The sequence below is a fragment of the Seriola dumerili genome, unplaced genomic scaffold (assembly GCF_002260705.1).
Source record: "Seriola dumerili isolate Sdu_G_001 unplaced genomic scaffold, Sdu_1.0 BDQW01000068.1, whole genome shotgun sequence".
Taxonomy (NCBI): domain Eukaryota; kingdom Metazoa; phylum Chordata; class Actinopteri; order Carangiformes; family Carangidae; genus Seriola; species Seriola dumerili.
Window position 1 is genome coordinate 15,380,337 of NW_019174323.1, and position 15,876 is coordinate 15,396,212.

The 15,876-nt window shown below is 41.3% G+C and overlaps 2 protein-coding genes across 3 annotated transcripts in view; both read left to right on the plus strand.

Moving 5' to 3' along the window:
- Positions 1–115: 115 nt before the first annotated feature.
- On the plus strand, positions 116–7,917 carry rbp3 (retinol binding protein 3). 2 transcript variants are annotated; one of them, XM_022742752.1, is made up of 5 exons: positions 116–2,789; positions 5,501–5,812; positions 6,139–6,329; positions 6,733–6,875; positions 6,967–7,917. In XM_022742752.1, exons 1-5 carry the CDS (start codon positions 126–128, stop codon positions 7,290–7,292), a joined length of 3,636 nt encoding a protein of 1,211 aa, XP_022598473.1. In that variant the 5' UTR covers positions 116–125; the 3' UTR covers positions 7,293–7,917. The 2 variants fall into 2 exon arrangements, with proteins under 2 accessions (XP_022598473.1, XP_022598471.1); XM_022742750.1 differs by lacking the exon at positions 116–2,789 and having other exon boundaries at positions 4,545–5,812.
- A 3,293-nt stretch (positions 7,918–11,210) lies between these two features.
- Positions 11,211–15,876, plus strand: part of LOC111219907 (anthrax toxin receptor 1-like) — a 34,331-nt gene continuing 29,665 nt past the window's right edge. Inside the window, exon 1 of the mRNA XM_022742754.1 lies at positions 11,211–11,387. Coding sequence (XP_022598475.1) covers positions 11,230–11,387 — 158 coding nt within the window. The 5' untranslated portion in view covers positions 11,211–11,229. The remainder of the gene's footprint in view (positions 11,388–15,876) is intronic.

Here is a 15,876-nt window from a genome sequence, read left to right on the forward strand (position 1 = left end):
CAGAATGACAATGTTCCCTCCTACAAAAACCACCATCTCTTGATACAGACAACTTATCTAAATACGCCAGTGAAAGGGAAGACTGAGTAGTTCTCTTTCTGAGGGTAAAGATGAAGACAGTGGTGATGGAGCAACAAACGCCACCACTGCTATTCATACTTCTTCTATGTACCTTCTCTGCCAACTCATCATTCCAGCCTGCCCTGGTGTTGGAAATGGCCAAGATTCTGCTGGAAAACTACTGCTTCCCTGAGAACCTGGTTGGGATGCAGGAGGCCATCCAACAAGCAATCACCAGTGGAGAAATACTGCAGATTTCAGATAGGAAGACCCTGGCAAGTGTGCTCACAGTCGGAGTACAAGGGGCACTGAACGATCCACGGTTGACTGTCTCATACGAGCCCAATTTTGTCCCAGTGACGCCACCAATGCTGCCATCTCTCCCCATAGAACAACTGATCCGGCTGGTGAGGAACTCTGTGAAGCTGGAAATACTGGAAAACAACGTTGGCTATTTGCGAATAGATCGGATCATCGGGGAAGAGACAGCAGCAAAGCTTGGCTCCCTGCTGAGGGACAACATCTGGGACAAAGTTGCTCTCACTTCCTCACTGATTTTGGACCTGAGGTACAGCACAACTGGACAACTGTCCGGCGTTCCCTTTATAATCTCCTATTTCTCAGACCCCGAGCCCCTCATTCATATCGACACAGTGTATGACAGGCCCTCGAATACAACCATGGAGCTGTGGACCATGCCATCAGTGAAGGGAGAAAGGTATGGAAAGAAGAAAGATGTGATTATTTTGACAAGTAAGCGTACTGTGGGGGCTGCTGAGGCAGTAGCATATACACTAAAAAACCTAAAGAGGGCCATCATAGTTGGAGAAAGGTCAGCTGGTGGGTCAGTAAAAGTCAAAAAGATTAGAATTGGAGGATCAGAGTTCTACATAACAGTTCCCGTGGCAAGATCTGTCAGTCCAATCACAGGTCAGAGCTGGGAAGTAAGTGGCGTTTCCCCAACAGTCAACATCATCGCAAAGGAAGCTGTGGCAAAAGCCAAGTCCCTTCTGGCTATAAGGAGTGCCATTCCAAACATTGTGAAGAGTATCTCTGACATCATTGGGAGGTTGTATGCTTTCACTGATAGAGTTCCAGCTCTTCAACAACAACTCCAATCTACAGACTTATTCTCAGTCACATCTGAGGAGGATCTGGCAGTCAGACTCAACCAGGACCTCCAAACTGTTTCCGAAGATCCAAGACTGATCATCAAATACATGCAAGATAATGGTGCCATTGTAGAGGAGGACCCTGAGCTTTACAAAGTTCCTGATGATCCAGAATTATTAAGAGCGCTGGTTGATACAACATTTAAAGTGGAAATTCTCCCAGGCAATACCGGTTATCTCCGCTTTGACAAGTTTGTTGAGTCACCTGCACTGACGAAACTAGAAGAGGTCATGGCCAAAACAGTGTGGGAGCCCCTAAAAGACACCAAGAACCTCATTATTGATCTACGCTATAACACCGGTGGATGCTCTACCTTTCTAGCCCTTATACTGTCTTATCTGCAGGACACTTCCCAGAAGCATCACTTTTTCACAATATATGACCGAATTCAGAACACAACAACAGAATATTACTCTCGTACCCAAATTACAGGCCCAACCTATGGCTCCAAACGTGGGGTTTATGTGTTGACCAGCTACTACACAGCAAGTGTTGGTGAAGAGTTTGCTTACCTGATACAGTCTCTACATCTTGGCACAGTCATTGGGGAAATTACATCTGGTACCCTAATGCATTCAAAGATGTTTCAAGTAGAGGGGACAGACCTTGCCATCACTGTCCCTTTCATAAACTTCATAGACAACAATGGGGAATGCTGGCTGGGGGGTGGTGTTGTCCCTGATGCCATTGTGCTAGCCGAGGAAGCTGTGGACCACGTTCATGATATTTCAGACTTTCATCAAGGGCTCAGGTCCCTCATGGAGGGAACTGGAGAACTGTTAGAAAAACACTACGCAATCCATGAAGTCGCCCTAAAGGTCAGTAAGGTGCTGCTGAGCAAATGGGTCGAGGGAATGTACTGGTCAGTAGTTGACTTTGAATCTTTGGCATCTCAGTTGACAACAGACCTTCAAGAGGCTTCAGGCGATCACCGCCTCCATGTCTTCCATTGCGACGTCGAGCCTGAGTTGCTTCATGACGTTGCAAAGATCCCTACAGCAGAAGAAGTTGGATATATAATTGATGCTTTGTTTAAAATTGAGCTTCTGCCAGGTAATGTTGGCTATCTAAGATTTGACATGATGGCAGATATAGAGGTGTTAAGAGCCATTGGTCCACAGCTAATAAAATTAGTCTGGAGCAAGATCACAAACACAGATGCCCTTATAATTGACATGAGGTACAACACTGGTGGTTATTCAACAGCAATTCCTCTACTGTGCACATATTTCTTTGATGCTGAACCTTTGCTGCATCTTTACACTATCTTCGACCGCACCACAACCACCATGACAGAGATCATGACATTACCTCAAGTCAGGGGTCAAAGGTATGGGTCCTCCAGGGACGTTTACATCCTCACCAGTCACATGACTGGGTCAGCAGCTGAAGTGTTCACCCGCACTATGAAGGACCTAAATAGAGCCACAATCGTTGGAGAGCCAACAATTGGAGGGTCTCTGTCAAGTGGAACCTATCAGATCAGGGACAGTGTTCTGTACGCTTCCATCCCTAACCAGGTTGTTTTGAGTGCCATCACTGGGAAAGTGTGGAGTGTTTCAGGGGTTGAGCCTCATGTTATTGCCCAGGCAAGTGACGCCCTTCATGTGGCACAGAGACTTATAGCAGGAAAGCTGTTGAAGAGAGAGCATGGGGAATAGCTCCTCATATTGTATTTTCATTTCCTTTAAAAAATTACTACTTAATTTTTCTTCTGTTAAGCCACCACTTTGACCCAAAAAAGTCCACATTTTAAGAGCCACGTGTTAGGACATGTGATCCACTGACCACAGACACAGTATGTAAAACAGTCTTGTCCTGTAATGATATTTAACAACTGAGTTATGTTTTTGCCAATTATTCCTTCATTTAAAGGCTGTAACCAGAGACGTCTTCTTGTCACAGCAGTCAGATTCACAGAAATTTATAGTCACAGGGTGTGTACCATGCCTTTTCACAAGAATATAGAAAAGGGAGAAACCAAGGGCTTGTGTAACTATTAGTAGCTTTAATATGAAATTTTATATTTAAAGTGTAGCTAATGCCTTCATCCAGACAGACTTGCAGTGAATGAGCATGGAGTCAGTGTACATCTCATTACAGGAGGGAACTTATCAGCTGTGGATAGGATCAACCCATAAAACTACTTATCTATTATGGCATTAAAAACAGTAAAGAGGATGTAATGTCTGATAACTGCTTAAAATTACAATTGCCTAATTTCACTGTGAACTGTGAGAAAGTGTTGAAAATTCCAAATGAATAATAAATCACAGAACATTTGTGTTTTTTAAAGTAAACTACATTGCACTGTTATTTATATGACAACCGTATAAACCCCCAGCTGTATATTTTATTCACATTATATAAGGTTGCCTCCTTCTCTCGTTTTATCAATTTCTGTCTGATTCCCTTTCGTTTCATTTTAAATGCCATCTATTGGTCAATGTTCTGTACTTTATGCATGAAAAGTGATTTTGATCATTATGTAATTGTATGTTGTGCTAATTTTCTTCATTCTTTATGACTGTCATGTGGAATGCATATTATTTTTGGGTCATTGTTTGCCCTTTTCACTTTGCACTGTGTTTTTTCAGTCTGCTGTATTAAATATCTCAGCTTTTCTGTTCCTTAACTACAAAACTTAACCAGCAGAGGGCGCAAGCACCAAACAGACTGAAACTGAATACTGCTGTTCACTTCCACACCACTTCAGAAAAGAGACAACCACCACCAAACAAGCAACACTACTGCAATCAAATGTATACTATTTATAAAACAATAAAGAAATTAGTGGTTCTGAATTGTTTTTGATTTACTTTCCTTATAATATTACTTACCTCAAAGAACTCAATGAGCAAACCACACAGTTTGTGTTGAATTATATGACAATCACAGGCTTTAATTCAACATTTTCTTGTGATTTCATTTGCAAAAAAATGGCACAAAACCTCCACATCTATGACCTCTATTTATATTTACTGACACCAAGGGGCTTAATAAGTTAAGAATGACTTGCCATTGTAAGATGAATATTTTCACCACCCTTAATCCCTTTCTAGATATTTGTCATTTACTGAGTTTACCTTATTTGACACAGGTAGCTTTAAATAGGTTTTCAAAATACCTTGTGTAAATTTAAGCCTCATATCTTTAGCAACACCTTCTTGTTACTACACCTACTTGGCTAAGTTGTTATTGCCTTACAGAAGCACTCGGGATAATACGATTAGAGGTTTATTGTGGGGTAAATCCTCTTATGTGTGTTTTAACAGAAACCTTGCAGCCAAAACAGTGCCATTTGACAAAGGACCTCTTGGGAGAAGGAGGTTCAGCTCTTCAGCAGCCACTTGCCATTTACTCAAACTAAACTATACTGACGAATATGGCTAGGGCTCTATTTCTGGTGGCATCTCTTTTAGTTTTAGGAAATGTTTTGTTTATCCATGCCTCGTTTGCCCCCAGCCTCATTGTTGATATGGCAAAAATCGTCATGGACAATTACTGCTCACCAGAGAAGCTGGTAGGGATGCAGGAGGCAATTGAAGCAGCCAGCAGCAACACAGAGGTTCTCAACATCCCAGACGCTGAATCCTTGGCTAATGTCCTGAGCTCTGGAGTCCAGACCACGGTCAGTGACCCACGACTGATGGTCTCCTATGAGCCAAACTACGTCCCTGTGGTTCCCCCGAAGATGCCTCCCTTGCCCCCTGAGCAGCTCGTTGCTGTCCTGCAGACCTCCATCAAGCTTGACATCTTGGAGGGCAACATTGGCTACCTGAGGATCGACCACATTCTTGGGGAGGAGGTCGCTGAAAAGGTTGGCACTTTACTCCTAGAGGTGGTCTGGAATAAAATCCTGCCAACTTCAGCTCTGATCTTTGATTTGCGCTACACCAGCAGCGGAGACATCTCAGGAATCCCCTACATTGTGTCTTACTTCACCGAAGCCGAGCCTCAGATCCACATTGACAGTGTATATGACCGTCCCTTGAACACAACCACTAAGCTGTTATCTATGTCCACACTGCTGGGGGACAGATACAGCATTACCAAACCCCTCATTATCCTCACCAGCAAAAATACCAAGGGCATTGCTGAGGATGTTGCCTACTGCCTCCAGAACCTGAAGAGGGCCACCATTGTGGGTGAGAAGACCGCCGGGGGCTCAGTGAAAATCGACAAAATCAAAGTCGCTGAGACTGACTTCTACATTACTGTGCCAACTGCAAAGTCAATCAATCCCATCACTGGCTCCACCTGGGAGGTTGTCGGGGTGACCCCTGATGTGGAGGTTAACGCTGAGGACGCCCTTGCTACCGCCATCAAGATCGTCAGCCTCCGTACCCAAGTTCCAGCCATCATCGAGGGATCAGCGACCCTGATTGCTGAAAACTATGCCTTTGAGGATATTGGGGCTGATGTAGCAGAAAAGCTGAAAGGGCTCCTGGCAGATGGCAAGTACAGCATGGTTGTCTCCAAGGACAACCTGGAGGTGAAGCTGTCTGCTGACCTGAAGACCCTTTCTGGGGACAAGAGCCTGAAGACCACCAGCAATACCCCAGCCTTGCCCCCCATGGTGAGACCTTTGTACATAAGATAGAATAGTTGTCATTGTCAACTCTTATGGTTGTCAACTCTCAAGGTTAAAACAAAGACATGTTTTTTGTTTTACTGTTGGTTTTTCAGAGACTAAAATGTTCCTAAAATAAATTTTGTCCTCTTACAGATCTTAAAATAACACAATTGTTATGCTACTAGAGATAGACAAACAGTAGAAGAGGCAAAATGCTTTTTACATTGTTAAAGTCAAATTATCACAAATTAGTATTGTATGTATTATTATGTGCTATTGGTATTATAAGGCAAATTTTAGCTCTAGTTTCTGCTTGTCTTTCTTGCCAGAATTACTCTCCAGAGATGTATATTGAGCTGATCAAAGTCTCATTCCACACCGACATTTTCGAGAACAACATCGGCTACCTGCGTTTTGACATGTTCGGAGACTTTGAGGAGGTCAAGGCCATCGCCCAGATTATTGTTGAGCACGTCTGGAACAAAGTTGTCAACAGTGATGCCATGATCATCGACCTCAGGTTCGTAATCCTGCTAACAGTGCAAGTCAGAGCTTATATTAAAAACTCTCAGTGTCCATTTGGGAATACAAATCATCCACTAAAGCTGCTAAAGCTCATCAGTCCACATCTAAATTTAGAGGACTTTTTTCTATTAACAGTCTATGCAACTTTTAAACGTGAACCACCAATAGATCTGGAGGATTGAGTGAATCTACTAAGAAAAGGGTTATTAGGATCATTTTGTTGATCAGTTGCTTAACAAACTCATTTGAATGTGACTTCTTATTTCAAAATCAACTGGCCCCCTCGCCAAGATGAGATGGTTTTATCAGTGCCTGCATAAATGAGAAGTTCACAAAGGATCATTCAATGTTATCATCAGTCTCTCCTTTCTATGATTGTTCTGTAACTGTATTTGCAGGAATAACCTTGGTGGACCAACAACAGCCATCGCAGGCTTCTGCTCTTACTTCTTTGATGCCGACAAGCAGATTGTGCTGGACAAGTTATACGACAGACCATCCGGTACCATCACAGAGCTCCGAACCTTACCCGATCTCACTGGTAATTTTTCTCAATCCACAAAATCACTTCTTCCCTTTGTCCACCACACATTTTTAACCTTGTTCTACCTCCATCTCATCCTCTTCCTTAGGCACAAGGTACGGCTCCAAGAAGAGCCTGATCATCTTGACCAGTGGAGCAACTGCCGGTGCCGCTGAGGAGTTCGTTTACATCATGAAGAAGCTTGGCCGTGCAATGATTGTTGGAGAGACAACTGCCGGGACCTCCCACCCAGCCAAGACCTTCCGTGTTGGTGAGACTGACATCTTCCTCAGCATTCCCACTGTCCACTCTGACACTGCCGCCGGGCCAGCATGGGAGGGAGCTGGCATCGCTCCTCACATACCTGTTTCAGCTGATGCCGCCCTTGAGACTGCGAAGGGCATCTTCAACAAGCACTTTGCAGGCCAAAAGTAAACCATGTCCTGAACTGGAGTTTCAACAGTCACTTTTGCTCTGGCAGCCAAATTGTTTCAAGATTTAGAATCTAGACTTGTGAAGAAGTGATGAATGTAGGTTGAGTACAAAGTGTAATCTGCTATTTCTCAATACCTAAGCCATTTTAGCCTGTTTATAATGTAGAGCAAAGGTTGAACAGGATTTACTTAGTTTTTATTTCTGTCAAATGCTACTCTGGGCTGTTGAAGGTTTTCAGAATGAATTTCTGGTTGAAAAGCTGGTGCGGTTGTTTTGTGAAGAGAGTATGTCTAAATCTGTGTCAAAGATAAGTTGCAACAGTAAAATAACTTTCAAAAATTAATTTTTTGAGAAGTCATGCGCAAAGGAAATTAAACAAAGTGAAGTAAACACATTTGTTATGTTGGATATTTGAAATACGGACCTCTGTAAAGTAGTCCGCTTGTCATTCTGGTAAGAAAATCATCATGTGATGTCCTCATTGCGTATGGGAAATATGCTGTATGTCCATTTTCCAGTGAATGTCATGTGGACCTACTTGGGTTGTATCAATTCCAGTGGTGAGACACAATAAAAAAAAAGAGAACTGATACAAAACAAGTGTGTGTTTGTCATGTTTCACAGAGGAAGCATACGATAAAAAAATGTTTTATTTTTACCATTACAAAATACTTTTTTAGAAACTATCATGATTTCCTAAGTTCCTTTTTAATTTTGTAGAAAACCAAATATAGCATATAACTGTCAGTTACAACACCATGAACCAACACCTGCAAAGAGAACAGAAAACATTTGTGGCGCCAATGGAATCATCCAACTGAGAAGCCACAATTTTTATTTTTATTTTTATCAAGATTGAAAGTGTATCACAAGCACAATGTGCTTTTGCTGCTGTTACGCAGCTTTTCATAGCTTGCCTTTTGTCAGGGACAGTATAATTTGAAGATTACACTGTGTTTGAGGCCAATTATGTCAAGTACAGTAGGAACAGGCAAGTCTTTGATGAGTGACAGCTTTGGTGGTTTCAGAGGTTTAGGTCCTGAATTTTTTAGCACTGTGTAATTTCACTCACATCTATCAAGGACTTGACATGTGGTCTTAGTATAAAATAAATAAACACATACAAAACCCATTTCTATTGTGCATACTGAATGCTCAGCCAAACAAGTAACCAAATTATCTTAATCTATGAAATGTCTTTAAATTTCGATTCATCTTATTAAAGAAAATGGTTTTAAAAAAAAGAGAGAAAAAAGAAAAGTAATTTCATGCAAGAGTACTTCCCTCAGTTATTTTANCAAGGACTTGACATGTGGTCTTAGTATAAAATAAATAAACACATACAAAACCCATTTCTATTGTGCATACTGAATGCTCAGCCAAACAAGTAACCAAATTATCTTAATCTATGAAATGTCTTTAAATTTCGATTCATCTTATTAAAGAAAATGGTTAAAAAAAGAGAAAAAAGAAAAGTAATTTCACGCAAGAGTACTTCCCTCAGTTATTTTTAAGAGAAAAAACATAATACCAAACATGTACCAGTCACTTGGCAATGTTAGTTGAATGTGATTATTCAAGTTCTAGTTTTTCCGTTAACCTTTTGAACAAGTCATAGTTAACAATAAATAATTCAAGGGCACTAGTGTAACACAATGCTACAGTTATATGTGTTACTAATTGAATATTACAAACCAAATATGAGAACAATGTGCAGAGACTATCTGTGGGAAGAATGTGTTTTAGGATGCAGGAACCATAAAGACAGGCCAGGACTGTTTTTATTTATCACTGCATATAATTTTAGACAGCGGTCTGAGTGTTAATGGGTGTGTTGTATACAAGTACAAGTGCCTGTTAAAGTGTATGAGTGGATGTGAGGCAGAGGAGCAGGGCTCTAGTAAGCAACAGACTTTCGTTTGTAAACCGCAAGGATTAGAGGGGATCAGTTTAGTGGGGGATAAGTCAGCACACATCAACAAGTGTTGAGACCCTAAACAGCGGCCAAAGGGTTAAGGGGCATTGTAAGTGTGTGTGGAGGGGGCTCGGGGGGGGGGGTCTAAGGCTTGAAACTCCACAACAGGACCTATCTTGTGAAGAAATCTGTCTGTTGCTCACTCTTTAGGAATCTGTTTGTCTGCCTGGTTTGAGTAAACATTAGACAGGACAACAGATTATAGTTAAATTGCACAAATATTTCCCAGAAGAGTGGCTCTTCCGAGAGGAAAACTCAGTAGGTAGAGCCAAAAAATAGGGCTTCCTTTTTTTTACTACAAACAACTTACATTCTGAAATGCACTATTAACCACCACTTGGTCATTTTAAGCTTAAACGAGGCATGTTCTGTTGTGATCCACATTCAAAAATGCTAAATATGACCACATCTTGTTTTGGAGATGTGTTTTTGATGAATGATTGCTGTCAGCGCTAACCACAGTTTGAAATACACTGCATTTACTTTGACTGCTTTACAATAAAAGTCACTCCATGTTTCACTTAAAAGTAAACATTTTTCTTTTCTTTTCTCTTCTTTTTTTTTTTTTTTTTTTTTTTAAAGCCATAGCAGTCATAGCAGAAAGTTATAAAAGATGCGCGTGGGACTGGTGGATAAAATCTAAAGGACTGTGACTTTATGCAGATACATTTATGATGGTGCAATTCTGGGGCCATGTTTTATTTCACCATAGATATATTGATGGTTCAGACAACAAACTGTCCTCTGTGTGTCTTCTTTATGCATTGGGACATCTGTAGCTAGATTTTCACAGTAAATCATGGATTAGATTCTCATGGGATTTTTAATTTTATTCGAAAAATAAAAAGGTCAAATTAGGTTTTCTTAGTGTCCCGTTCAGAAGAAATTATAAGTTGAACTGCAGAAAAAAGTTATCAGTCATTGTGTTGTTAAATATTGAATTCTGTCCTCTCTGCTACTGAACACAGTGGTATCTTGATGTATGACATGGAATACATTATTCCATCACCAGCAATTAGCAGCTTATTGACTTTAAATTCACTGCTGTTCTGAAAACCTTCACCTGTATGATTTTATGTTTAAATTTAGACTTTAGTGGGATTAACAACAAGGGAGAACAAAGTAGGCTAATCAGACTAATTAAGGGAAACTTATTTTTCTGGGGAAAAGCTTCTGCTCTGAGAGTGTAATTGCAGAGGATGAAGCTGCTCGTGGCCCCTGCAGCAGCACAGTGAACACAAACAAACTTAAATAATCCAAAATGATAAAACATTTGATAAACACATTTGTTATCCGGTGAAAAGACCTCTGTGACAACAACATCATCCCCTCCTGCCCTGCGCAGTTTCCCCGCAAAATGCGCCAGTGTGCCACGTGAGGGAGGCGCAAAATGGGATCTTGACCCATTTTTTCCTCTTCCTCTCTCCTCCTCAGGATGAAATATGAAACCTGGTCCATTTCAGCCAAGTCTGTCCCCTGGGCTCCCAGTTCCTCCAGCGCCAACACTGCTCTGCATTACCCAGTTTCATTTGGCTTTTTCAGACTTAAACCAGTTTTGACACTTTGACAGGACACTTTTATTCTTTTTTTTCCCTTCCTTCTTCTTCTTTTTTTTTTTTTTTACGAACCACCCACTCCAACATTTTATCCATTTTCTGTCTTTGGATTTGTTTCTGCAAAGTTTTTGAAACGTTTTTCCTGCCAGCTGCATGTGGATTGCGAGCTATCCGAAACTTTTATTTTGTAATAAGCTCCCTTTGAGAGACAGCATCTCTCCGCTGGCACTGTGACCGGGATGCGGGTGGTCGTGATTGTAAACTGAGCGCAAAACATAAGAGACGTGGGAGCATCGCCTGCATCCTATTGTCTCTGGGATGTAAGAAGCCACTGAAGTACTTTGGGTTGTTTTTTTTCTTTTCATCCTCAAAGGAATTAACTTTTGTTTTATCACGAGGACAAATTATGGCGAGATTTTTGTTGAACATGCGTCTTGTTCTGGTTTTGTTCGGATTATTTTTGCTCTCTTCTCCATCTGCAAGAGCCGAGCCGGAGCTGCAGGACGAGGAGGAGGAGGAGAGTTCCTGTCAGGGCGCTTTTGACCTGTATTTTGTGCTTGATAAGTAAGTGGAACCAGCTTTGGCACGATTTGCTATTCATAAAGTCTAAGGCTAATAAGAGTAGGTATAACGCTGATGCTGCAGCAGTGAAAGAAGATGGCAAAACACCAAAAAAAAAACAAGCTGGCATCTGCATTAACTTGATGTGTTACAGTTAAAGATGTATTTCTTTATATCTTTATTTCTGCCTAGTTTGTGTCCTGCTGCGACTGAAGACAAAGTAACTCAATGGCAGCCTAAAGTTTCAGCTTCTAACATGAATGTTTTTTTTTTTAAGTTTGGGCTGTCCTGTTGAATTTGGCTGATTAGCACCGCTTAGCATCTGTGTGAGTGCGTGCGTGCGTGAGTGCGCGCGCGCGATGACGCTGGAAAGGAGGCTGACTTGCAGAGAGTACAGTTTGCTGAACAAGCACAAAGACGGGTGACGATTTGGATGCTACAGTTAAAAAAAAAAAAAAAAAATCGCTCTCTCTAAATTTAAACCAGAACTTTTGAAGTTTTACATTTAAAAGAAATTGTCCAAGAAACGGGACTTTTCTTCTAGAGGGAAATCAGAGGGACTTTTTCTTCTCTTTTTACTCAGTGACCGCTCACCATTCACTCTTTCATTTCCACTCTGTACGCCCACATAGGAAAAATGTTGTGGTTGTGTGACATCTTAGCACTGGACTTCAGCAGCTGGACTCAGACTGCCGGGGAGAAAATAAAATGTCAGGGAAACTTCTGAACTGCCTGCTGTTTTCTCTGTGCATTCACCATTTATAGACACCAAAGTGCAGTGACATATGTTTTCTGGCATTATGTAACACAGGAATCATCCTTTGTGCGATACTGTGATCCAATATCCACAAGAAATTGGAGACTGAAGGTGCTTTCTTGTTGAATTCTAAGATCTAAACCTCAATGCTGCATTCATTATAATCATTGTAACCAAACCTTCCTCATTGTAAACCACTGGGGCAAATTTGATGGAGAATCTGCTACAGCACAATAAGAACCTTTGTGATGAGCAACACAAAACTTTCTTGCCCTGTTATTTTTAACTATCAGGTTTCTATCTTGAGATGATCTCCCTTCTGATGAAAGCATATTGTTGTATCAGCTCTTCTCCTTCCTCTTGCGCTGATGGAGCAATGCCAGGAATGGGGAGGAGAAACAAGAAAGGACAGGAAGCAACAACATTTATAGAGAATGTGGTCTTAATTTGGAGAAGGAAAAAAAAAAAAAAGGTTGCATGCAGCACCTTTAAAAGGCCTATTTCTGAGGTTTGGTGAGAAGTTTCATACAGATTTGCATCATTAGTGACTATATAATGACTTATATGTCAGTGTTTGGATGGCTTTATCCAAAGGACTCACACTTTTTACACTGATCTGTAGTTACTCCCTTTGTATAGTGACCGTATAAGCACCTTGCTATACATCCTGTGCTTCATAAACCTTTTTCCTACATTTGTTTCTTGAGCAGAAAAGAACAGAAACATTGTGGGACTGCATCCCAGATGTGAAAGGCAGCTATTGGCTTGTGCTGTGTGGTAAACACCAGCATATGCTACAAATAAGGAAACTGCTTCTTTTTTTTCTTCTTTTCTGATGTCAGATGCTATTGTTAGCTCTCCTGCGTGCTTTGGGGTCACTAACAAGGTTTAGTAATCAGTTGTGGACTTCAAACCTTCAAACAGAAGGAAGCTCATTAGAGACCAGTCTCAGCCCTCCTACAGCCGTCCCTCAACCCCATCCCTCAGGCCTGAGCTGGTTTTATGAGACACCGTCTGAACTCTGTGCCCTGGTTGATCCATATGGAAGGCGTAAAGATCAGTGTGAGGAGGCTGTAGCAGGCCTGACACTGCCATAACTACAGCAATGCTGTAATCTGCACATTCAAAAAAAAACATCTTAAATGATAATAATGTGCGATGGGGCGAATTTGCCGAACTGATTCGTATCAACATGATGTCTGCAGATACGGGTTCATTTGCTTTAGAATGAGAAACATGCTTTGGGCACCGTGTTGAAGGTGGAGGAGAGGGTCATGAGTTTTACAGTAATGAGGAAAGATAACTGCTGCGTTGGCTCATAAAGTTGACTCCAAAGGCATTTATTGCCGACTCAAGCAGATGATGTCACGTCACGGCTTGAACATGTCGGACAGTGCTCTCTGAGACATATAGGCGGCCGCAGTCTGAAGCATACAGCCGGCGGGTAATGACTGCAAGGTTGCCAGTTTGGATCTGGGACATTTAGATGGACTGGGTTTTGGAAAATTTGGGCTTCAGCAAGACACATTATCCTCAGTTGCTAAGTGGTGTGTATAATTTAAATTGTATACGATACGCTACAGGAGAAGCAGGGTTGTTCCATTACCAGCTAGACGCTGTAGCTGTGCTGATTGGCAGCGACAAGTCAACAATGATGTGACCGAAATAAAAAGCTGCAACCACAAAAACATGACTGTAGTTATCCCTTCAAATTCTAGCAGGTGTCAAACTGACTTTTTGCACTAATTAAAAACGTAATGCTTTAATAAGGAATAGGCTAAGACACAGCTGACGAAGCAAACAACATGCTGCTAAAACAGCTGATACAGTACACAATATACATATAATGCAAGTGCTTCCGAATTAAACTGTTTGTTACAAGGCTGTAGAAAAAAACTGTACCTGCCAATAAAAGTTTGAAATGTATGTTCTGATCAGATAAAATGTGGGAACATATGGGCCACAGACAACAGCCATGCTAGTGTTAGAGGAAATGTCAGAATGCTAGGACGCTCACAGTGACGATGCTAATATGCTGATGTTAGGGGTACAATATGTAACAACGTCAACCGTCATAGTTTAGTGTGTTAGCATGCTAACATTTTCTAATTAGCACTAAATAGAAAGTACAGCCGACATATTGCCATTCCTGGAGCTACACGGTTAGCGTGGATTAAAATGTACCAAAATCTAACAGCTGCATAATTCAGGAGCATAGACCTTTTAAAGAGATTTGCTTGTTGCTTCATTTCGCTGGGAAATATAGAAACCATAAGTCTAAAATATATAGGTGTACACCTCTAAGCCCTGCATGTGTGCATATTAGGATGTATATATGCTGATTCAGAGCAGGCAGGCCGCAGCTTGCTGCTTTATATAAAACACAGTGCCAGAGGAATTTTGAGTGCGTTCATATGGCAGATAAAGGAATTCACCTATAGGCCAAATGCTGATGTTTAACTCTACTTTTTAAAATTCAGATGTCATTGAGAGATTAATAAGTAATCACACAGCTATGTATTCTGACGAGCTGTCTTCCCCTCTTTCCCTTTATGCCATTGCCTCTTAGGTCAATAATAATAATAATAATCTATTCTGAATGGCCAAAGTCAAAGGTCTTGTCCTCATTTTGAAGAACACTCATCATCGCTTCAAAATGTTTCGTGTTTGTTGTCGGTGTAGTCACGAGTTAGCGCTCCAGTTGGGCATTCGGCCACGCCGCCTGAATCCAGGCAGGTCAGCGGAAAACCCAAACTGCAGCTGCAGTCCATAAATACTTTCAATATGTCTAGCTGTGGAATACGTTCGAGCTGTGGAATGACACCCGCTCTGTGTCATTTGGCCTCTCACAGCATGTTGCTTTGGTGTTTTCAGCAGGAAGAAATGTCTTGTTAAATGGGTATCAGTCCTTCAGGCACTGAGGGACACAAAAAGGACGAGGAGGAGGTTTAAAAGCGGATGAATGCCAGTCAAACTCTAATCCAAACCTCCTGGTAATATTCCATACATGACTCTGCCTCAGTTAACAGAAAAAAAAGGGCATTACAAAGTACATTTTTAGATGGTCACATAAAGACTGAAGAAGAAAAAAATCAGTATCTTTTAACGCACATCTCAAATACCTCTCCACCAACGAGTCATCCAATCGTTTTTTCCAAACAATTCCTCTCGGTTTTGGAATAGACGTGAAGCATTAGCTCAGAAATCACGCAGTAAAGACTTTGACTTCTGCAATGGCTGTAAAAGTAGGTTAGTGGTTTTAAACAAACAAATCCTTGTGCCCAGTCAGTTAAATTGGAGCACCATCATTGGATACAGCCTGGGGTGGTGTGGGTAGGCCCAGCTGGAATGGCAGACAGCCTCCTTAGAGGAGTTGGGATTTTTTTATTTTATTTTTCCTTCTCCAACACTTTGAACCGTGAGAACGAAGCTGAGAGCTGCTAAGCCATCAGACCCTTGGAGCTTTTTCCCACATGCCGTCATCCCATCCCCCTCTGGGACAGGAGTGGCTGTTGGATAGTTGAGAGTGGACTTGGTTAAGAAATTAAAGAAGAAAAACAGATACTCCTTGACAATAATTTGAAAGGGCTTAGTATCAAACAAACTTGCTTCAGCTGTAATATCCTTTGCTCGAGTTATAGAATCGCAGGCATGGTCAACAATTCCCCTGACATGTAAAACGGTCGTTTTTTTTTTATTTGAGACATTAAATAAAAGGAACCTTAAAACAGTACA